Consider the following 26,136-nt stretch of genomic DNA (forward strand, 5'->3'; position numbering starts at 1 on the left):
TATAAAAATGGTCTTTTGTCTATTGGATTTTACTTCATATTCGACGTTGTATTGCTTTTTATTTTTGTAACGTCACTCAATATGACAATATTCAGCAGATGGTTCCAATACAAAAACATACACAAAGTAACATGGGTGTCGCCAGATGGATATACGAGGAACCAAATCGATCATTTTCTGATTGATACTGGGCATTGTTCGGACATCATGAATTTTCGCAGTTATAGGGGAGCAAATATGGACTCAAATCATCACTTTAATATAGCGAAGAAGATACAGGCAAGAAAATCAGAAGCGAGAAAAGAGCAAAAAAATAAGGTATCACTTGCATGTAAAGTCGATGAACTTTCGACCAACCTGGGCACACGGCTAACAGAACTCCTTCAAAATATACCTGCCAATGTAAACGGACAGTGAAACAAAATAAGAGATGTAATACAATCGACAGCGCAGGAAGTAATTACTATGGAGCATCAGAAAGATGGAGAATGAATAACATAAATGAAAGTAGAAAATTCTATAGAAAGGTCAATCACATGAGAAAATGATACCAACCTAGAACAACACAATGCAAAAACAAAAATGGCGATCTTATCAAAAACAAGAAATATTAATCCGATGGAGAGAACGCTTCAGTGAACTTTTTAACTCACAAAGTGAAGCAGAACACGGGGAAGAACGCATACAGACCAGTATACGCAGTAGGCCCACAAAATGAAATAGAAAGAGAAAACGAGAAAGAGGTGCCACCATCACTAACCGATGTAAATAAAGCAATAAATAAGCTATCAAACAGTAAGTCATCCGACACTGACAATCTGCTAGCAGAACTCGTTAAGAAAGACGGAAAAAACCCTGTTAGATGCCAACCTGCACTGATTACGTGTATGTGGACAGAAAAACCTTTCCCCAGCGACTGGAATACGGACATTATTTGTATCAAACACGAGAAAGATGATATCCTTGAATGCCATAACTATAGAGGGATCACTTTATTAAACAGCGCTTATAAAATACGCTCCACATTACTTTGTAGTCCGTATGGTAAATCAACTACTGACTAGATTTTCACGCTGAGACAAATACTGCAGAAAACACGTGAGCTAAACATAGAAACACATCACCTGTTTGTAGACTTTAGGGCTGCTTATGAAACAATAAATAGAAAAAACTCTTTGAAGCAATGCAGGAACTGGAAATAACACGTGTTAAGAATGAACCCTGAAAACCCCACCAGAATATCTATGTTCTAAAACTAAGTAGGACGTATAACTAGAGTAAGACCTATACTAAGATATCTCCATGACGTGGAAAACGATCTCAAAACAGATGGCATTAGAGGATGGAGAAGAAAGGCATTTGATAAGGAAGGAAGTCCTGAAGCAAACCAAGGCCCATGAAGGGCTATAGAGTCGTGATGATGATTGCTTTGTATTATTTTTCCCATTTATCTTTAAAAGTTTTTCTTGAAGCAGTCGCCTCTTTGATGTCTTGTCTCAAGTGCTCCCCTTCTTCTTCTTAATAACTCCATGGGATTTCCCTAAAGGATTATTCCCTATTCTTCAGTCAGTCTTCTCCGTGTCCTTATTTCCAGTTACACTCTTTTATGGTTTGTTTTTTAACCAGGAGAAGTAAACTAAAAAGACAGATTCATACCCAAGAAAGTTACTAATAGAAAAATCACCAAATACATCTTCTTTTTTGGTTGATTGGCTCGGCCTTGCGGTAATCCAATAATCAGTATCGGACAACCTCACACGTCGATTCTATTCTACAAACCTAACTTAGTTTGTTTATGTTTGATTGAATAATAATTTTTGTTCAATTCACTTCCAATATATATTTTTTTAACAAAGAAAAGACAGTTAAGATTTTATTTCACGTATAGGGAGCTTGCGCATCCGTTTATACGTATTTCAGCCCAATAGGCATCATCAGAACGGCTTTCGCAAGCGCTCTGAACGTGAAATAATTCTTCTCTGTCTTAGGAAGCAACTATAACATGGCTTCGTATAGACGAAATGTAGCGACATCTGATAATAAAATCGTAGACTAATTTTCGAAACCAAATTCAAGAATTCCGCTTTAATCTGTGCCTTCTAAGAATTGCAAGGCAAAAACAGACGTTGATAAAGGTGTTAAGAGAGACATGGGGAATCTAAAACTTGCATTCCACAACATATCTTTTCAACTAAGCAAAATTCTTAGCGAATTGGTTTCTAGTACTCGTACAGAGTATATCGAAATAACAAGGAAAAGACAGTTAAGATTTTATTTCACGTATAGGGAGCTTGCGCATCCGTTTATACGTATTTCAGCCCAATAGGCATCATCAGAACGGCTTTCGCAAGCGCTCTGAACGTGAAATAATTCTTCTCTGTCTTAGGAAGCAACTATAACATGGCTTCGTATAGACGCAATGTAGCGACATCTGATAATAAAATCGTAGACTAATTTTCGAAACCAAATTCAAGAATTCCGCTTTAATCTGTGCCTTCTAAGAATTGCAAGGCAAAAACAGACGTTGATAAAGGTGTTAAGAGAGACATGGGGAATCTAAAACTTGCATTCCACAACATATCTTTTCAACTAAGCAAAATTCTTAGCGAATTGGTTTCTAGTACTCGTACAGAGTATATCGAAATAACAAGGAAAAGACAGTTAAGATTTTATTTCACGTATAGGGAGCTTGCGCATCCGTTTATACGTATTTCAGCCCAATAGGCATCATCAGAACGGCTTTCGCAAGCGCTCTGAACGTGAAATAATTCTTCTCTGTCTTAGGAAGCAACTATAACATGGCTTCGTATAGACGCAATATATTTTTTTGTTTTTCTAATTACAATAAAAAAATGTTGGATTGTTTTGAAGAAGTTAAAATTTACATATCGGCTGATCCAGTTTTATAGATCTCTTGAGTCTATGGTATTTAATTATAATTTAGAGAATATTTTGATCGGGAGTCAATAATGTTACAGATCTAAAATAAGTGGTCTAAAAAAAAATCTTTTTTAAGTATGGTTTTTCACAGAAATTTGTCTTTTAATTTGCAAATAGATCTTATATGCAACAAAGCTATGAAATGGCTTGGTTTCATTAAAAAACATAAGCTTACACTTTTATCTGCTCTCTCTTTGAGTTCAAAGATTTATGAAATACTGTTCTTTTAAACTGCATAGACCATATTCTTATTCTGGTGTGATCAATTTCTTGAATCTAGATTTTTTTCTTACCAGAAGGAGAAGAGTTAACTTTGACTTGATCATTATTTTTAAGCTTAATAATCCAATCTCCTGAATTGTTTCAGCCAATTGTTATACATATCCCTTCCCGTTTACTGCTTTAGAATTCACTTTTCCATGTTTCCCATTACAGAATTAATTATGGTTCAAATATAGGTGTGGTCCTACTTCTCATGCATGCTAATCAGTTGCCTCATTAGATAGATTTATTTAACTTATGTATCAATATCTTTAGGTTCTATTTGAAGCACTAAAATGCAAAATGACACTTTGTATAAATAAGTGTCTCCTTGCAATTTCTTTAATGCTGGATTCTTTTTTAATTTTGACAGAGAGTTTGTCCCATTTGATATCAATAAATAAAATTTACTAAAAAATACTAGATTTCTGTGAGATAATCAACAAATTCAAACTATTATGTTACATTATAGCATAATTTTGCTAGTTTTCTTGTGATGACCTACAACCAGAAAGAACAAAACCAACTGTATCAATACAGCATAAAAGTAGGAATACAAAAAGCAAAGTCTACAGGCTATGACAATGATGCGAGTAACTAAAACACAACATTAATTTATTACAGTTATTTTATTGTGATGAAAACAAAATAAAAATGCTTCCCAACAAGTATACACTAAGTTTAAAAGATAGTTGCTGTTTTTCTTATGATAATTAGATATAAATAACATACGTTTATAAATTTATAAACATTTTAAACTATATTTAGTATAAATACCATCTAGAAAAATATCACATTAAATACTATTCGCATATCATCAAGTCCAAGTTATTAGAAACAACTTAAAGAGTCAGAAATCAATTTAGATATTAGAGGAAAATAATATTCAGTGCATAATATATATTCGAGATGTAAGTAAAAATAAAAATTTAATAATTTTATTAGTCTTCCAAAATATCCTCTCTACTTATGCCTTAGTGAGGTTCATGAACAACTACACCATTTTGACTTTCTTCATTTAGTTTTTCGGCAAAAACTGAATCTATTTCAGATATTTGAGCAAGAAAGTTTTGTTTTTGGTCAGCAGTCCAATGTATAAACCATTCTTTGAATAATTTCACCTAAAAAATAACTATGGTAAGACATTCATAATATAGATAATAAATCAATCATCCCATAAACAGTAAGATAAACAATCTATAGTTATGCTATGCAATATTTGCTGTAATGATTCTGCTTATATGTAAAGTAAAAAATATTCCTTTTCTTCCCTTTTTCACGTTCTTATATCTGTTAAACCAAAATACTTGACAACATTCCAGTAGAGTATACAATTAAAAACCTAAAATTGATTTTTTTTTAATAACTGACTTTATGAGATCATTACTTAGTATACTCATCATCAAACATACTAAGTATATTTTTAAATGAGAACAGTGAAATGTAAGTACATGATACTTAAAATGAAAATATTTGTACACTGGTATGTTTCCAAAAACATGTCACAAAAAGACTGTTGTACTTATATCTATAATTGATCAAACAAGAAGGGTGACAATCATTTCTCATGCACCTCATAAATTTTAATTACAAAAACAGTAGTAACAATAATATACCCGATTATAAAAATGAAACGTGTAAAATGTTTTACTATGGCAGAAAAATATAAGACCGGAAACGAAAAAAAGAATATATAATACCATATTGAAACAGTCTATGGCTCAGAAATATGGCAGTTATCACAAAAACTTAAAGGTAACCTATTGGCAGTTGAAATGGATTTTTGGAGGAGAGCGGCGGGAAAGTCTAGATTAGAACATATGCGAAATGAGGACATAAGGAATCAAATGAATGTACAAAGATCAATTATAGAAGACATCGAAAAACAACAATTAACATGGTACGGACATGTTAGACGTATGGGACAAGAAAGACTACCAAAAAAATATTAGAATGGATACCACCAGAGAAAAGAAAACGAGGACGACCACCAACAACATAGATGCAAGTAATTTCAAAAGCGATGTCAGCACGAAATCTATCTGAAGAAGACTAGCAGAATAGACAGGCTTGGCGAACGGGAACCCAAAGGCGGATTACGGTATGAACGGGATATATATCTCGATATCTAGTGTTCCTACTGTATGTTGCTTAGAAATAATCATGAACTTGGTTTTCTTAACGTTCATTTGTAGTCCATATTTTATACTGACTTGATGTAATCTATTTACTAAGCGCTGCAGTGCTTCTAGACTGCAAAAACAGCGGTGTCGTCTGCGAATATTATGTTGTTCAAGATTTTTTCGTTTATTGATATACCCTGTTGTTCCTCTATTATTGCTTCCTTAAAACTAGCTTAGCTGTACAGATTGAAGAACAATGGGGACAGCAGGCAACCCTGTCTAACACCTCTTTTGATTTCTATAGTTTCTGTATCGACATTTTCGATTCTAACCTTTGCTTTTTGATTCCAGTACATATTGACAATAACCCGTATATCTCGACTATCCACATTCTTTTCTTTTAACAGTTTTACGAGTTTTTGATGTCGTACTCTATCAAAAGCCTTTTGATAATCTATAAAGCAGACATAGAGATCCTGGTTCATATCTAGTCGTCTTTGCGCGAGAACGTTAAAAGCGAACAGAGCCTCTCTCGTTCCTAGTCCTGCTTTGAATCCAAACTGGGTGTCATCTATATCTTCTTCGATTTTTTTGTATAGTCTTCCATGTTTTATGTTGAGAAATATCTTAAGTATGTGGCTTATTAAGGAAATTGTTCTGTACTGGGAGCATTGAGTCGCATGTACTATTTTTGTAGTGTTACAAACGTGGACAGCAACCAATATTCGGTTATTACTCTTGTTGTATATACTTTGTTGAACAGATCTAAAAGTATATGCAGTGTTTCTTCGTCAATGCATTTAATTAGCTCAGTGGGTATCTGATCTGGGCCTACTGATTTTGCGGTTCATATGCTAGTAGCGACCTCTATATGAGGAAACATGAAGTCAGGAGACTTCTCATCGATGGCGATTTAAGTAACTGTAAATCCAACCTTATTAGAAAGCTAACGGACGATGCTAGAAATATCTTTATTTCAACAAAACTGGAGGTTAACCTTATATATTGCATATTACTACTACATTTGAATCTCCAAGGCCGTACTCTCCTACATATTTATCGTAGTTCCATTTTTCAACATTTACATAGCGATTGAAACGAGAGCTGATCCAAAGAAAAACAAGCCCTAACAACAGCTGAAATAAAATTGTTAGAGAACAAAAATGAACTGGAACTAGTAGGTATAATAAGGCACCAGAGCTGGTGAGATAGTAGATCATCGGAATTGTAGATATTATTAAAATAACCATTAAACACACTCTAGAAGGGTCATTCGATGATAATGACCAAGTGCGTAGGCTTAAACGTTTTCAATCAAATGACTTATCCAATTTATTTTTTAAGCAAAATCAATTGTATTTTAAATGTTTACCGTAATTACTTTTTAATCGCGAGTGTATTTTATTATTTTTATTTATAATACTTCTTTGTGCTATTTAAAACTATCAGTAATAAGTTCATAACTTGTTGTTAACTAGTGACTAAATAAAAAAAGGCGCATTTTACTGTGAGAGACCTTTTACACTCTATGTAAACAAATTACTCAGTACCCTTTATTTTTTTATAGAATGTAATTGTTACTGGAATTAATATAAAAAAGGGAACTCGATTAGACACGTTTGTTTTATGCAGGAAAAACAAGTTGTGAGTTTTTTTGACAACATCAATAAACAGAATACCGTTCCGTAATACAATTATTCGTTTTGGATGGTTTATGGTCTATATAAATTTATCCAAAATGGGTGAAAGTGTATTAAGGATCTACTTATTCATTATCAGCAGCAAAAGGTTAACAAATAAGTCTTGTTGAGTTGGGTTTATCTAAACTGTTGATACCTGTCCTGTCGAGACACCAATATTACACTGTAATTCATCTGACAGAACATGCACTAAACCACCAAATGTATATCCCATTAATTTAGTAAGATGTTTCTATCAATGCTTCAAATGCTCCCTTTAAGTCAAGTTTAGCAAATACTGGATGTATTGTATTGTAGAAAATGTCCCCCGGTTATTTTTATGCCACAACCTTGGTCTTCCAGATACCAAGCTTTTATTTCCACCAGCTAAATATTACAATCCAGTAAGTACTTATATTCAATTTTTATTCTTTTTTTTGCATCTCTTGCACATCAAAATGAATCGACATGGACCAAAATACTTTGGTTGGTAGTATCCACTATTATGTCGAGAATATTATCAGAGATTATTTACTTGCAACACTGGTATTCTCCCAACAATCCTATACTTGGTATTTCTTCTTAGATGGTTGCATTGTCAGGACTACGTATAACTATATTTCGAGCACATATCCTGATGTTTTTGGGAGGCTCATTCATTTTCCATATAAGTTTTCAATCCTTGCCATAAAATAAGGTAAGACTGGTAACTTCATCTTGATCAAATATGACCTCTTCTGTGGGAACACCGTCCAGATTTTCGTTTTGCTTCAACTTCACTCTCTTGCAGTTTATCATCAATATGTTAAAATGGCGCTTAATTCAAAACTTCATCCATGAACTTTTACAGACAAGCTCGTTCTTGTTTATGAGAATACATTTCTAGAGAAAAACTAAAGATGAGTATTGCAAAATATAAAACAAACATATTTAATAGCTGTATTGACTAGTCGCGCAGATCATAAGATGTATCGTGTCGATAATCGCACTGTATTTAAGAGATCAAACTTCAAATAACCGCATCTGCGTTATCAGTACTAACGAATCGAGCTGAGTACGTTTATGGAAAATGCTCATCAGAAGGTAGTGGAAGTATCCGACATTTAACTTACCTAACTTGTAGGCATAGATTACAACAATATTTGTAACGGCCTGATCTGTCAGATCAGATGCATCTACTAAAAGATCAGTGTGGTCGTACATCAGTTGAAGTTGATCCACGTGAAGGACGGTCAAAAACAGCTACTATTGAAGAAAACGTCGAGATGATCGTAGTTGGTCGATAATTAAAAGTGTACAAGAAGAACAGCTAAGGCTTCATTTCCTCATGAGGAAAGGCACGTTTTTGATAAAGAGTTTAGCATGATAAAGCTTTGTTTAATGTGTTTTAAATCAAACCAAACTTTCTCTGCAGACCAAATAGTTATGGTAAAGTTTGGATTGGTGTTATTTTTTAGTGGCATAAACATTAGCCATTCAGCCAAGAGAGGTCCACGACGTAAAAAGATATCATGGCTGCGTAATATTTGCCAATGGACAGGAATCGACAGCTATGAAATGCTTCGCAATGCTGCGAAAAATAGAATAATTTAATCTTAAATATTTAACATCTACCCTGGCAAGACAATGTACGGTGAACGTCTACGCAGATATTCGATAAGTCGATAAATTAGTAATGTAGCAATGAGCAAATACAAAAATAAAATTAAAAGATCTCGAACTAAAATCAAAATCGATTAAACTCCTGAAAGTACTAGAAGAAATAATTTTTTTTATATACAAAAACCCGCTTCAACCTAATAAGGTAATTGGGCTTTCTTCTTTCTTGAAGAAATGTTCATGAGAAAACTGGGTATGTCCAAGTAGTAAGCGGGAAATAATTATTTGCTTTCGTCTGGATATCTCGAGTGGTTGCCATGGTCCAATCTTATTTTTTATATCCTGAAGCTTTGATGATGTGGATTACCATTTATTGTTCCAGTTCTCGAACAGGTCCTTTATGAAATAGCTTTTTAGATCCATAATTACATATTGGGTGATATGCGGATACTGTTGTACTGTTTATAGCTTCTTTGGCATTTTTGTCTGCTGCTTTGTTACCTGCTATTCCAACATGTGATGGGACCCAGAGAAACTTGATGCTTGTATCTTTAGTATGCAATTTATTTAGTTCTTCCTTTATTAGTAAATATATTTTCGCAATATATTACACTGCGTTTATATTTTCCTGATTATTTGTAGTAATGACATAAAATATGTCATGGATAATATTTTGGTTATCTTATTTGCATTTGCGTGTAGTATCGCTTGGTAAATTGCATAGAGTTCTGTTAATATAGTTGCAGTATCTGGAATTCTATGTTTGAAAATCTCTGTGCTGTTAATTATTGCCACTCCGACTCCATTTTCAGTTTTAGACCCGTCTGTATAGTATACTGTGTAATCGGAATGGAAGTTAATTAGATCTCTGGAGAGTTGTATGGTAAGATTATACACTTGAGTGCAAAACAATCGACTCAAAAGTGATATTTGAGGTTACACCTTCTGTATTAATGTAATAAGTATGAACATAAAAAGATGTTATGTGCAAACAATAACTTTATTATTGAACATACAAAAACTGCTATTGCATTATTTGGAAGACGCATTATAAAAACAATATGCAATACGAACAAAGTTTCCTAAATATTCATCATTGGAACTAACGTAAAAAAGACGTTATGAACAGAGAAATCATCAATTACAAAATGAATTTCTTTATTTTTCAGTATTTGATATTATCACCCCTACTCCTAATTACACTTTCCAATCGATTTCGCATGGATCGGATGACTTTTATAATAAATTCTTAAGGCATTGCTTCCCATTCATCATTAAGCTCAGCTTTCGATTCCATTATGCTCCTTGATGCATGATTCATGTTCTGGACCCTTCTTTTAAGCTCATCCCAAACATGCTCTATTGGATTTATGTCCACGCTCAACGCAGACCAATTTATTGTAGGTATACCGATCTCAGTCAGATAGGTGATGGTGACTCGTGTGGTATGGCATCGTGCCTTATCGTGCATTAAAATAATTGCATCACTAATAAATCCCGCGTATGGAACCACATGTTCCTCCAAAATGTCTCTGATATAACGATCCGCCGTTAAAACTCCTTAACGTGATCCACCAGGCACGAAAAACAACTCGGTTTTTTCATCCATGGAAATGCCTGCCCAAAACAGACAAGAACCGTCTCCATATGACACAATTTCTCGTATACAACATTGAGCAAATCGGTCTCCTGGCCTTCTATAGACTCGACGCCTCTTGTCGTTGCCATGTAGGTATATCCTAATTTCGTCGGAGAATAATACCTGACTCCATTGATAGTCGCCCCAATCCAGATGTTCTCGAGCAAATTCTAATCGCCTTTTCTTCTGGACTGCAGTTAGCTTTTGACCCGTAGCTGCCCTTTTTGGTGCCAGGTTGGCTGCCTTTAGTCTCCCTCTGACTGTCCAAACACTGGTAACTACACCTCGGACCTCGCTAAGCTCTTCTTTGAGATTAGCACCAGTTAAATGTCGATTTCTCAGGGATTTCAATACAAAAAATCGATTATCTCTCTCCGTTGTTATTCGTTTACGGCCTCCTCCTTAGTGGCGGACATAATCAGCAGTATCTTAGTACCGACGATACACTCGTGACACAGCAGATTGGCTTAAATTTAGTCGATTTGCCACGGCCCTCTAACTCAGGCCTTCTCACAATAGTGCTACTGCTTAAGCTGCTTTGACGGATGTGGTATCCATTTGTAATGCAGTTGCGAACTTAGTGACCTATGTATTAGTGGGTTTGCTATGGAAATTGATACGCACGATGTTAACCGAACGCGTTAAGTCGGTGCGTGTCGATTTAAATGAGTAAAATTCTGACCCCCTCTCTACGTGTTGCATTATTTACTTGTAATAAGTCATCGGATTCACCAAAAAACAAAATTTTTTTAAAACTCAATAATGAGGTTAATGATTATACACTAAATATTTTTAAATTTACACTTTTTAGGTTGAAACAAGAGACATACTTTCGCGAAATAATTTTGAGTCGATTATTTTGCACTCAAGTGTAGTTGGTGCTATTTTTTTGGAATTATAATAGACGCAATTGACTGTTGGAATTTTTATAATCCAAGGTGAAGATGAAGATATGTTTTTGTATTGATATAAGGGTGGAAATTGCTTACCTATATGTCTAAAATGTTATTTATTGGTATTCTTTGATTTAGAGTTATGCTAGAAGTGTAATTAAGGGTTAATAGCTGTCTACGAAGCTCTAGCGTGGATTCACCTATTTCAGCTTGTATGCTATTTATCGGAGTTGTTCTGTACGCTCCAAGTATAATCCTTAGGATGGAGTTATGTAACGTATCCAAAGGTTTTAACGTTGTTGTGCTGACAGATGCATATGCAACACATCCGTAATCAATTTTGGAACGAATTAAGGATCTGTATGACATGAGTAGCGTTTTACCATCGGCACCCCAAGTTTTGTGAGCTAGGTACTTTAACAAGTTAAGGCCATTTCGATATGAAAGAACTAACTGCTGAATATGACTTTTCCAATTTAACTGTTGATCAAATATCACTCCTAGAAATATTATTTCGTTTGGATTGAAAAGATTTTGATTTTCAAGCATTAGGTTCGGTTCATCCTCGATATGTCTTTTTGAAAATATTATACATTTTGTTTTATTAGAGCAAAACCTGAAACCGGTACTTAGGGACAAATTTACTAGTTTATTTAAGTGTTCTTGTAATATTGACGCCATACGATTAACGTTCTTACCTTTGATATAAATAATTAGGTCATCTTGGTCAGTCTTTCCTGAACGGGTTTCGCAATGATTTTTATTATATCGTTTATTGCTAATAAAAATAGAGTAGGACTGATAATCGATCCTTGTGGGACTCCGTTTTGTTGTTCTCTAAGATAGGATATAGCACCATTCGCTCGGACTTAAAAAACTATTTATCTAGGCCAAAATATTTCCTTGATATCCCCTTGATATCCTTGACATCCATTTTTTTAGAATATATAATATCCGGTGTTTCCATACTGTATCAAATGCTTTAGTTAGGTCAAAGTAAATTGCCATACATTTTTGATTATTTTTAAAAGCTTCGCGAGTAGCAGTTTCTAGATCTATAATGTTTGTCGTTTGTAGATCTGTAAAGACAGCTTGTTCGATGGTAAGTTGATCATTATGTTCTAGGTTCCACATTAATCTTTTGTTGACTATTTTTTCCATAAGTTTACATGGAGATCCTGTTAATGATATAGGACGATATGATTCTGGTTGTAATTTATCTTTATTTGATTTAATAATAGGAATAACAATGGGATTTTTTCAGATTTATGAAAATAATTATTGTGAAGAACTAATTTTATTATATTGGAAATTATGATTTCTTTTTATTTTAGTGAACAGGAGCCTCCAAGTTCCATGCTTCTCGTGCATAATATAGCAGATAATGAAGAGGGTTGGATTCAAGTTGTAAATTCAATGATTAATGTGATACCAATGCATGACCCCTTAGGTCCTTCTGTCATCACATTATTGTTGGACGACTGCCCATTGCCGTCAAAGGAATCAGTATTTAAGGTAATGTATTCATGTAAAATACGTGTTTTTTATTTAAGATTTAATTTATATTGTTCTGAAGCTATTTTCTTGTGGCATTTTAAAGTAATTAAAATGCCAGAAGGTAAAACTAACTAAAGGTTAAAGTAAGTTGATTGGAAATTGAAACGTCAATAAACTTACTTTAACCTTTAATTGTGGCTTATTCCCATTTAAATAGTAATTAAGATTTAATTTAAATTATAAAAGAATAACGAAGTTTTGACCTTTTTTGAATAACTCATTTTTTTCTCTATGCCCAACGCTGATCAGTTGCTTTAATTTTCCTATGTTCTCTCTTAAACGACCACTCCTCTTTAGCGACCAGATTTTGATTCCCCGAAGGTGGTAGCTATTGGAAGGTTTTACTGTAATTTCGTTTAAAAAATTATGAGGCAATTTAATTTTTCTTTATAAATTCATAATGTATTTCGTATATCACAATATTTTTAATTTTATATTTAGTAGAATAATTTTGTTATTACAGGTGGTAAACATGCTAAATTTATCCGAAAAGGCAGCGGTAGAGGGTAGGGCCGATGCTCCAAAACAAAGGAATATTTGCGTCGTGTTAGGTTGCATCGCCGAAAAGTTAGCAGGTCCTAGAAATATGGAAATATTAACCGATAGTATTATAGATTACTTATTAACAAATTTGGTAAGTATCAATGTGATCAGTGTGGTTTTTGTCTACACCCTCGAAAGTGTTCGAAATATTTACGAAGGACTCTTTTTCAGGAACCTGTTACACACCCCAGCGTTATATTATTTTCCTTGATAGCTTTAGAAAAATTTGCCCAAACTAGTAGCAACAAAATAATAATCCTGAAAAAAATCGCTAAACTGCCCAAATGTCCCATAAGTTTGCTTGAACCCTGGAAAGAAGAAACACATGCTAAACTCCCCAGACGTCTCGTATGTTTGGTTGAACCCTGGAAAGAAGAAACACATTATGTGAAGAGACAGGTTGGATTTTGTGCACAGTGGATACTCGACAACTTGTGTAAGTAGAAAAATAATAATGTTAATTGCGACAGTTTAAATTCTTTTAATTACACTATATTTTCTATCACTTGAATCCCCTATTTTATCTTTTTTGTTTTACAAATACTTACTGAAAAAGATCGTGCTATGATATCTGTTGAAGAGACTGCTATACAACACAATCCTTCACCTACTCGAATGAATACCTCTATAATAGGCAGGGTTCCTTCTCAACTCAAACGGTACTGACCAAGTCCTAGTAATTCCAACATACCTTAAAGCTGAGTTTCAAAGAAAGCAAAAACCTTTGTCGTCTTCATAGATTTATCAGCGGTCTATGATACTGTCTAAAGACAAGTTCTAATTTATAAGCTTCTGCAGTAAGGACCATCTCTCTCTTGTAGATAACATGCTCTCGAACATGACGTTCCAACGTATTATGAAAAATTCCAAAAGTGCACTGAAGATATTGATATTGAGTAATGGACTTCCCCATGACACTGTCTTAGCACCGATTTTGTGGAGCCTATACATTTTTGATAAGCTCAACATGGAATTTAAGTGTTCGGATACATAGACGACTGGGCAATAGACGCCCAACACCAAAACTTACCCTAACACTAAGAAACCTCTAACTACCCCTAACAGCTAATCTTGAAATCCTTGGAAGCTGCTTTCGAAAATGGAGACTGCATACAAATGTAAACAAGAAGCATGCTATTTTCATTTGAATAACAAATTGACAGGAAAAGAATTAATATGACCGTCGAAAACCAACGCCTTACCCACAACAGATTCCCGAAGTATCATGCTGTCGCATTAGACAAAACGTTGACATTGAAAGAACATCTAACAAGACTTGCTGCGAAAATTGGAAACTGAAACAATATCCTCCACAAGTTATGTGGCTCGGAAATCTTCAGCCGATACCCTATTGGTCTTGGAGTATAGCTGATGTTTGGAAAACAGCGCTCACACCAACATAGTTGAAGTACAGTTAAAATACGCCATGTGAATTATCACCAGCACCATTAGATATATCCCCCACTTACTGGTTACCTGTCTTTAGCCATATCTCCCCACAAGAAGAAAATGTTCGTGAAAATGAAGATTTTCTTAGGAGAGAATAAAAAAAATATCACCAGCAACCTCCAACTTTCAAAACAAGTCCAAACATTCACTTCTAGAATTATCAAGAAAAACATGGACATATCTCAATAGAGTTCTCACAACCCATGGCAAATATGCATATTTGTTAGGGAGGGCGAGTTAAGTTTCACAGCACTTAGGCCACAATTGACCCATTGTGCATCCTCCCAGGGAGCTGTCACCCTTAACTCATTGTCCATCCTGCCATTTCTAGGAAGGTGGACAAGTCACCAGGAGACATCTCTCTTATGTGGGCAGGTGTGGGCCAGGACTCGCCGAACGCGTACTCTCGTATTAACGATAACTCTGGGCATTCACATAGGACATGCTCTACAGTTTCGTCTTCTCGTTCACACTTCCTACATAGGGGTGTGTCTGCTAGCCCCAGTGTATGGAGGTGTTTGCTTAGTTGACAATGACCAGTTAAAAAACCAACTGCCAAACGTAGGTTTTTCCTGGTCATTCCCAAGTACTTCTTAGATGTTGACTCTTCAAGGTTACTTAGTGTTACCCTGGCAAGTTTACATCCTTTCCCTTCTACCCATCTTTTTACGGTTTGCGTATGGGAGTGACATTTGACAATTTCCGCGATTGTTGTAGTCGACCAACCAAAAAGATCCCCAGGTCCTAAGAGTCTTAGGCCTGCCGCCTTCCTAGCTAATTGGTCAGCAATGCGGTTGCCTTTATTCCTATTGTGTCCTTTAACCCACCTCAGGATGATGGTATTATCATCCGAAGCTTGAGTTAGTGATTCGTGACACTCCATTACTAAACCTGATGTGACACGTGGTCTATTCAAGGTTAGTAGCGCTTGTATGCTATCTGTGCAGATCATTATAGTTTTCCCTGCTATACCTTTTTAGGTTATCTCTTTTGCGGTTATGGAGATACCAGTCAGTTCTGTCTGAACTACGCTGGCATTTTTGCCCATACCCCACTTTATTCTTAGGTTCAGTGATCTGGAGTATATGCAATAGGCATTTGCCACGTTTGTCTTCATATACTGTCCTGTTTCAATTTTGTAGGGTTTGTTAAAGACAAACTTTGGTTCAATTGAGTCGCAGCCTGCCTGTAGGAGTAGCAGCCTGTAACGCATCCAACTCTTCTCGCCAGAAACGAGTTCTCAATTGTCCCATTCCTACATCAAGGTTTGCACCAGCTGAGCGCAGTCGCATCATTGTCACTAGCGCCACCTCTTTGACATATATATCTAGAGGCGTGATGCCAATGATCAACTCCATTGCAGAGTTGGTGTTGTTTTCATGGGACCTGTTATATTTATGCAAGTAATCCGCTGAATATGGTTTAGTTTGTTAATCGCTGTTGCCTGTAGCACTTTTGGTACCCAAGCAATAGCTCCGTAAGTTAGCATTGGCCTAATGACAGCGGTGTAGACCCAGGCGATCACCCTGGGCGTGAGGCCCCAGGTGCGTCCGACCGTTCGTCGACACTGCTCATAGGCAATATATGCTCTTTTAGCTCTACCATCTAAGTGTGAGTTCCATGTTAACTTCTTGTCAAGGGTAATTCAGGTACTTCACCTCGTCAGAAAAATTTGGACTGTAGTTTAGAATCCTTGGGGGTATTAAGCCCGTGATTCTTCTTTTCCTGGTAAAGAGGACCATCTCTGTTTTCTTTGGATTTATAGATAGTGAGTGTTCCTTGCACCATGTTTCTATTAGTCGGAGAGCAACTTGTGATCTCTCACATAGTGTGTTCTCAAACTTACCGTTTGAGCAAGCTTACCGCTCAAACCGTTGCTGCTGAGTTGATCAACCAGGGTATCTAGAACTATGGGTTATGGACCAGAACTTCATCCCTTATGTACCTCTCGCATAGCCTTTCCATCGTTTTCAACAGAAAGGATGTTAGGCTAATTGGTCGGAAAGCATTTGGTAGGGTGTAGTCCATCCTACCTGGTTTTGGTATGAAGACCACACGTACCTCTCTCCACTTCCTAGGAATATATCTCAGAACCAAAGAGGCTCTGAATATTTCCACGAGGTGCGGCAGAAGGATATCCAGTCCCCACCGTAGTAGGGCTGGATATATGCCGTCAGGCCCTGGTGATTTGAAAGGGGTGAAGCACAATATGGCCCATTTTACCTTTTCCTCATTATTCATTGTTCTGGCGAGATGCCAGTCGTTTGTTGAGGGTATGATTGCTTCTTCCATCCGGTTTGGTGCTGTTGAGACACTAGAACCGGGAAAGTGTGTTTTCATCAGGACCTCAGCACTTTCGCGAAGGTTGGAAGTTTTATTCCCATCTTCCTTCGTTAGTATGCCGACATGCCGATGTGGGTCCTTTGAGAGCGCTTTTTGTAACCTGGAAGCCTGCGGGAAATCTTCGATTTCCTCACAGAAGGTTCTCCAAGCAGCTCTTTGTCTTTGTCTGCAGACTTTTTTAAACTCTCTGAGATTTGATTGATAAGAATCCCAATCCTCTTTGAGTTTGGTACGTTTCGCTCTATTAAAAGCTGTTCTTGCTGTCTTCCTAAGGTGTTCCAATTCAGTGCACCACCAAGAGTTGGTTTTGCGACTTTCCTGGACCATCCTTATTGGACAGGATTTTTTATAAGCATAGCTTATTTTGATTTGGATAGATACCGCATACCTTTCGAATATTCTGTATTAGTTCCTGGAGTTGAAGCCTTTTCATTCCGCAGAGCATCTTCTAAGAGTCGGTTGTAGAGTTCTACATCCGTCCTCTTAGGGTCGCGCGATTTGATAAGGCTTTTTTCCAGACTAATATTATAGGTTAGCCAGCGGTGGTCAGACATAGAAATATCCTCCGATACCTGCCAGTTCTGAATTTTATTCGATATTTCAACTGTTGCCAGCGTGATATCGATGACTGTTTGGCTACGAACATTAATAAAGGTAGGTTCGGTGCCCTTATTTAAGATATACAAATCTTTTATATCTTTTTAACGTAAGAACGTTACGGCCTTCTCCAGCTGATTCTCCAAGGGAAAGTAAATGGTAAGAGAGGACCGGGAAGAAGACGCATTTCCTGGCTTCAAAATTTACGAAAGTGGTATAACACGACTAGCACTGAACTGTTCCGCGCTGCAATAAATAAAGTAAAGATAGCCGTGATGATCGCCAACATCCGGAACGGATAGGCACTTTAAGAAGAAGAAATCTTTTATAATAATATAGTTATAAAGAGACTTACCTCGAGCGTTGTTATCTCTGCTGCCCCAGCCTAAATGGTGAGAGTTCGAATCGCAGCCGATAATAAGTTCTACCTTCTGACTAAGACAATGGTCTACCAGATCTTCCATTTCCCTTGTTGGTGGTAGGGTGGCTGCATCTGAGGGTAGGTAGACTGATGCTAGTATCAACTCTCTATTTTTGCCCTTTCCCCATGGGCACTTCACTTTAACCGCAGTTACGTCTGAGGTGCAAAACTGCGCCATGGGGGAGGCTTTGATTTTTCTGGGAACATATATTGCTGTTCTCGGTTGTTGATTGCTTGGTAAGCTGAAAATTTGACCGTTTAGTTACACAGTTGAACCGTTACATCCAAGCGGCGACATACTGTCGCCGTTGTCACCTTTTTGTGTTGGAGGTTGCATTGAATAATAGTAACCTTATTTTTTTCGACGTCCTTGCCCTTGGCTTAGGTATCGTTTCGGCTCTTTTTAGGTGTCCATTTCCTCCTCGATTGAGGAGGGGGCAGCCTCAGTTATTTCGGAGCCTCCTCCGCAGAGTTCGTCGACCATCATCTGATGATCTTCTCCCTGCTGTGGGACCAGGGGTGTCTCAGTCTCAGCAACCGTAGTCGGTTGCCGCGTGTCTGAGGTTCCTGGTTCCGAGGAAGTATCCTGCACTTTGCTTGTGCTTGTTTTTAGATACAATGAGGTGAACGTGCAGCTCAGCCTCATTGCCCTTTACCTAACTATCTCCTATGCGCGACTGTGGTGCTGCAGGACATTGGACGACATGTAGTGGAGGAGTGCCATCCCAAGTCTTACGAAAACAATCACGAGAATTTCCTGTGGTCTATGAATAAGACTATTTCTTATTTAAAAAACGGGATGTGGTACTCCGGGAGTGACCGAGGAGGGGAAGCACAGCTTTTTTATTGTCTACACATGGAGCGATTGTTTTTAATTTAATTTCAATTAATTTAATTTAATTATTTGAATTCAATTTGTTTCATTTCGATTTACTTCCATTCGATTCAATTCCATTCAATCTCATTCGATTCGATCCCATTCGATTCTATTCGATTTATTTTATTTTATTTTTTGGCGCGATCAGGTAGTGTGTGGTTGCGCGATATTTCGTTACATTGCGTTTCCGTAGCATATATATATATATATATATATATATATATATATATATATATATATATATATATATATATATATATATATATATATATATATATATATATATATATATATATATATATATATATATATATATCGGTGCAATGGATCGCTTAGAGGTATGAAAAATAAAAACAAAAGAATCGCAATGAAACGGAAACGCAATGTAACGAAATATCGCGCAACCACACACTACCTGATCGCGCCAAAAAATAAAATTAAAATAAATCGAATAGAATCGAATGGGATCGAATCGAATGAGATTGAATGGAATTGAATCGAATGGAAGTAAATCGAAATGAAACAAATTGAATTCAAATAATTAAATTAAATTAATTGAAATTAAATTAAAAACAATCGCTCCATGTGTAGACAATAAAAAAGCTGTGCTTATACATATATACATATATATATATATATATGTATATATATATATATATATATATATATATATATATATATATATCTGTGGCTTGGTAGTACAAGAAGTGCCTAAGTCACTTTTTTGAACTATTGACATTTTTGGTCTAAGTGTCTTAAAAAACCACAACGGTTTCAGTGCACAAGACATGCCTAAGTCTATAAATACCTATGTAGACATAGGTTTTCTGGTTACACTGAAAATTTGTACAAGAAATGCATAAGTCGACTTGGCATTATTGAGATTTAAATTTTTAATGTCAGAACTGCCTGTGTCGTAACAGTCACTTCTTGTTTAAATGTATGATTTTTGCACCGGCAACATCGCAACGTTTACTGAAGGGTTATTTTATATTTGAGATTTGTGTAGTCTCTATGTCAAATTTGAAAATAATGGAGATGGTCGTACTGAAGACGACCAATAGTCAGAAATACGTATATACGGTTGCCTTCCATCGATATACCTTTTATGGTTTTCTGTTTTGCGAGACATGCCAATACATTTTACTTATATATATATATATATATATATACATATATATGTACATATAAATATACTTATGTGTGTATGTATATAAAGACTGAATATATTAATACTTCTCTTTTAGTTGTAATGGAAAACCGACAATATAGTTACCAAACCGTTAATATGGACACCATAAATGCGATGTTGAATACTTCAGACGTTAGTGAATATTTAAAAATTTCTCCAGACGGCTTAGAAGCTCGGTGCGATGCGTACTCTTTCGAAAGCGTTAGATGTACGGCTCAAGCTGATAAAGGAATATGGTACTACGAAGTTTGCATTATTACACCAGGTGTTATGCAGATCGGATGGGCAACGAAAAATAGTAATTTTTTAAATCACGTAAGTTTAAACTTATTATGTATACACAGTGCGTCATTAAAAAGAGGCCACCCATAATTTTATTAGAATTTTTCAATAATTTTAAGTTTATGCAATTTATTCTATTGTAAAGGCACCGCCACTGGGTGCCGATATGTTTCTTAAGGGTAATGATATCAGTTTTACGACTTCGGAGAATGCACGTGTTGTTTGTACGTTGTTTTTCTTGGAATATGGCTGTTCTGTTTTTCAAAAATCTTTCATTAGTGTACAGTTGTTCAAAGAGTGAACTTGTGCAATTTTTAAATTTAAAACTATGGCTGAGAGATTTGCTAGTTCTGTTCAGATTGTTACTTTGATTGATAATGGAATGAGTAAAAGAGAAGTGGCCAAACAGTTTGGAGTCAGTCGTTGTATGGTCCAAAAACATACCAACGATTGTAGAGACTGGATCTCACCAACGACGACCAGAATCAGGGGCGAGAAGAATCACGACGGCCAGAGAAGTCCGTTCTTTACAACGCACTTCTTTGCAAAATCGGTTCTTTACGGCTAGAGCAATCCAAAACCGTTTTCAAAATGCGGGTGGACATTAAGCACTTCTACAGTGAGAAGAAGGTTGAGGGAATTTGGTCTAAGAGCTCGCTGTCCAGCAACAGGACCTTTGTTAACAGCATTACATCGACAACGTTTGCTAGAGGCCAAGAGCATTGGACGATACAAGATTTAAAAAATGTTTTGTGTAGTGATGAGTCCAGGATGGTTCTTTATGGCTCAGACGGTCGCATCAAAACGTACAGAAGACGTGGGGAAGGATATGCTGCTTGTGCTCGACGAGCCCGTGTTTCTTTTGGAGGAGGCTCTGTAATGTTTTGGCAGGCATGTCATTCGAAGGGCGTACTGATCTCGTGTTTATTAATAAATGAACGTTAAATGCTCACCGATACATTACCGAAATTCTAAACGAGCATGCAATGCCTTTTGCTGGGTTTGTGGGCGAAATCTTTATTTTCAGGCAAGACAACGTACAGCGACACGTACCAGGATGGTAACGCAATACCTGGAAACCGTCGATGTGCCAAAAATGAATTGGCCAATGATAAATTCAGTGGAGAAAATATCTCAATCTTTACCAACCCACGAAAAGGAAGAATACAGAGTATTATGTAAAATTGAATTGGAAAATTAGTTATTAATTGCACTGTAAAATAACTTTTTTGTATATTCTGTACCATAATGGAATTATCGACCAATGTCACTGTTCGAGTGGGATTCTGTTCGAGTCCAACACTGTTCAATAGTGGTGCGCATACGCGCCGAGTGTGGTACAGTTATGAATAGCGTCGAGAGAGAATGAAGCTCCTGGCAACCAACATACGAAGAAATTTTTAATTTTATGTATTTTGAATAATTTATTTGTTTTGTAATTAAGTAAAAGCAACCTATCGACCTTTGTTAAAATGAACAGTGTCTACAGTACACTAACTAGTTTCCTGCACATAAATATGATCCTTCGAGCCGGATATGAACCAGTGACCTATGAGTATAATAAATATAATAAACTATAAACTTATCCTGTATATCATTAAAAAAGTGAACATAGGTTTATCGCCCGATATCTTCATTGATCACTATTTAATACACATTTGTTTTATATAGGAGGGTTATGGTATCGGAGATGATAGATATTCATTAGCATACGACGGCTGTAGAAGATTAATATGGTACAACGCAAAATCTGACCCGCAGAATTTACCAAGTTGGCAACCTGGAGATATATTGGGATGTCTTTTAGACTTAGATAACCAACAGATTATTTTTTCTGTCAATGGAATAGCGTTACCACCAAGTATGCATGTGTTCACAATGGCAAAGTAAGTATTTACCTTATTTACTTACTCGAAATCAATTAAAAGAAATATAAGAATTATTTATTACAGTCTGGATACTATATTCAGAAACATTCATTGTTTTAGAATTTTGCTTGCTTTTAAAAGCATAAATTTTATACTGATTTTATGCAATTTATCTCATACAAAATCACTGACGAGAACACAAATTAGATAGTTTATTTACCAATTTAATTATTTAAATAATATATATTTTGTAATGTACGCAAAAAGTACATACAAATTACAAAAAGAAACTTCGAAATCCATAAACAAGAACCATAGATACAGTTAACAGCTCCTTTTTTCTCCACTGCTCCGGCGAGTTTTAAAGCCGACCGATTTTGGGGACCATATATTGAAGCTTTGTGAACGATTCCATGAAAAGCAATCTTTTTCGAATTTTGCACAATAAAACTTTAAAAGTGTGAACATTCTTTCAAATGACGCTAATAAGATCTCTTAATTATTATAAACAAATCTGCTGTCAATTAAAAAAAAAGGACTAACTTCGTCCCAAATTCTCTTAGGGCAACTTCTTTTTCTTTTAAAATTGTAAAAAAATGCAGGCTTTCTAAATATGAAAAAATAATTTTCTTGAAGGCAATGGTTAAATAGTTCTAATTGTTTATAAGCCATTAATCGACATGTGTTTGCAATGTTAAAAATTGTTTTTATTCTTTTTATTTTAATGATATTAACAGAATAAATCTTCTTCTTCCAGAATCTGCCCATATAATTATTACTATAACTACATAATTTTCTGACCTATGTGTTTGAAATTTTGATTATATCTTAACCCTTTCAGTTCCACTTATATTAAAAAAAAATGAACCCTCGTAGTATATTTGTCCCTCCAGAGGGACAACTTTTTCTATAATATTAATTAATGAACGGATTGTGTTTTTTGAACGCTGAAAACACATTGTACCTTGCAACCGACAACCTTTCTAAATCATTTAAAATACTGCGTACGCCTATGGGCGTGGTTCAAACGATTTCCGATTGACATAAGTCTGCCGTTTCAATTATATTTGCTGTGCTGTGAAACTTGTGCATAAATAATTACGTAAAAATCTGGTTTTTTGACAAATAACAACTGTAATACTGTCAAGTTGGTAAGTATAAGAGTTATTTTTGCTACACCTATCAACAGTTTTGCATTTAAAGATAGTGTGGTGTTTATAGAGGTGGTATTTTTGTTATGTCTCTGTGCAGGGACAAACTGACTTTATGGTTAAATAAATAATGCATCAGTGCTATTCTTTTTATGAAGTTTTTAAAACCTGTATGTAATTTTTATGATTTGAACCTTTTGACTTAGGTACTCGTTACTATACCTACTAAATTTACATTCAAGATGCAGTAGAAATAAACAAACCAAGACACGTTAAAAGCTACTTGGAGCACTCCCAAATCATAATTTACAATGTATATACATTGTAAATCCCAAATCATGATTTCCAAAGTTTATACATTGTAAATTATGATTCGGGAGTGCTCCTAGTAGCATTTAATGTGTCTTGGTGTGTTTATTTCTACTGCATTTTGAATACAAATTTAAACAGTTATGGTATCCTTTTTATTTTAGGAAATGTCGAAAAACAGAAAGCCCCTTACTGAACAGGAACTTTTGTACTATTTAGAAAATGATGACGACTCAGACATTCCGTTGTTGTCTGACGAGGAGTATGACAATGAAGAAGAAGACACAACTGTCAAAGATAACATGTTTTCAGTCCCGGTTGCAGATGATGTAGAAAATAGAGAAGTAAACAAAACGTGCTCAGAAGTACCAAATCAACATGAAACGGAACTAGAAGAAAATGTTGATGATCTAAAACAAGAAATAGAAGACTTTCACAAAACATATGACCTCACTGAAAAATCTAAAATTAAATGGATGAATAATGTTACATATGAAACAAGACATGTTAAGTGGTATAAACCTATTCCAGACCCTGTTTATGAAATACCTCCTCCTATTGTTTTTTTCATGAGATATATTCCAGAAGAAATAATGCAGCAGATAGTGAATATGACTAATTTGTATATAACTCAAAAGAATATACCACGAATGTGTCCAACCACATTGGAAGAAATAAAAAAGTTTATTGGTGTCCATATCGCAATAGGCAATTTGCAGTTTCCGAGAGTTCGGACGTATTGGAGTCCCCTCTATGGAATTTCTCTAATAAAAGATTCCATTAGCCTACACCGGTTTTTCAAGCTGAGACAAGCATTACATTTAGTGGATATTTCTAGCCGTCCCGAAAATAACACAGATCGAATTTGGAAAGTCCGGGACCTATATGATTGTATTAGAAGAAGATGTCAGGAGCTTCCTCTAGAAACTAATCTCTGTGTTGACGAACAAATAGTTCCATTTAAAGGCCAACTGAACATCAAACAGTACGTCAAAAATAAGCCGAAAAAGTGGGGAATTAAAATTTATGTTTTGGCAGGACAAAGTGGTATAATGTATGACTTTTTAATATATCAAGGTAGCACTACTGAAATAAAGCCGGTCTATAAACATTTTGGCTGCGCCGCTGGGGTTGTCATGCAATTAACAGAAAGAATAAGTGAAGAAAATTATGGTCTTTACTTCGACAATTATTTCGGAAATTACCATCTCTTCCAATTTTTGCTATCAAAATCAATTTTTGCAGTGGGTACAATACGAGTAAACCGCTTTTTAAATCCCCAACTTCCCACTGATAAAGAATTAAAGAAAAAAGGACGTGGCTCTTCTTCTATTGCACTTACTAAAGACGGAATTGTAATAACCAAATGGTACGATAACACATCGGTTATCACAGCGTCCAATTTCATTGGAATCGGAAAAGAGGACTATTGTACTAGATGGGACAAAAAAACAAGTAGTTACCTCCAAGTCCGAAGACCAGAAGCAATAAAAATATATAACGAAAATATGGGAGGAGTGGATAAGGTTGACTTTTTGTTGAGCATTTATAGGTCATTCGTCAGATCTAGAAAATGGACTATTAGAATGATATTTCATGCATGATCAGGCTTTAGTGAATTCATGGCTGGAATACAAACGTCAAGCTCTTTCTTTAGGAATCAACAAAAATAAGATAATTGATCTTCTGGCATTTCGCGAAAGTGTATCGGAGCATCTAATACTGTTTAAAAATCCTCCTAAGAGAGGAAGGCCAAGTGACACGGATTCGCCAGTTCAAGCGAAAAAAAAGTGTGAAGCAAGACCATTTGTAGAAATGAGATATGACGGCTACAATCATATGCCCAATGTAGACGAAAAAAAAGATAATTCTAGATGCAAATTGGAGGGGTGCAAAAATAAGACTCACATAGTTTGTTCCAAATGTGAAGTCCATCTGTGTCTGATGAAGGGAAGGAACTGTTTTTCAAAATTTCATTCAAAATAATGTTTGTTTTAATATTTTTATGTGAATAAATATTTCTAGCGTAAATAGAATTTTTTATTATTTTAATTCACCAAGACACAATGTCCCTTCAGAGGGACATTACAAAAAACCAATAAAAAGTGTAAAAATGGTACTTTTACGAATAACAACCTTAGAACTATGACAAATAAAGCAAGTAAAATAAATAATATAATTTTTTCCTCAAAAAATAACGGATGTATACTTCAAGGGTACTTATCATTATGTCCCTCTGGAGGGACAAATTCACTGAAAGGGTTAAGCACTACAAGAACCAACATTCCATGTAATATGAAGGTTATAATTTTAAAAAAAAAAAAGGTATTAACATTTATAAAAAACCAAAATTTTGACTTATTTTGCAACTTTCTAAGCATCAAATAAGGATAGAAGCATTTAAAAGTTTTTT

At 35.4% G+C, this 26,136-nt stretch overlaps 1 protein-coding gene across 1 annotated transcript in view; it reads left to right on the top strand.

Annotated features, from left to right (window-relative positions):
- Nucleotides 1–26,136, top strand: part of LOC140445405 (RING finger and SPRY domain-containing protein 1-like) — a 62,273-nt gene that overhangs the window by 20,646 nt on the left and 15,491 nt on the right. Inside the window, exons 2-6 of the mRNA XM_072537407.1 lie at nt 12,469–12,649; nt 13,155–13,325; nt 13,406–13,670; nt 20,169–20,428; nt 22,067–22,281. Coding sequence (XP_072393508.1) covers nt 12,469–12,649; nt 13,155–13,325; nt 13,406–13,670; nt 20,169–20,428; nt 22,067–22,281 — 1,092 coding nt within the window. The remainder of the gene's footprint in view (nt 1–12,468; nt 12,650–13,154; nt 13,326–13,405; nt 13,671–20,168; nt 20,429–22,066; nt 22,282–26,136) is intronic.

This window comes from Diabrotica undecimpunctata, chromosome 7, assembly GCF_040954645.1.
Source record: "Diabrotica undecimpunctata isolate CICGRU chromosome 7, icDiaUnde3, whole genome shotgun sequence".
Classification (NCBI taxonomy): Eukaryota; Metazoa; Arthropoda; class Insecta; order Coleoptera; family Chrysomelidae; genus Diabrotica; species Diabrotica undecimpunctata.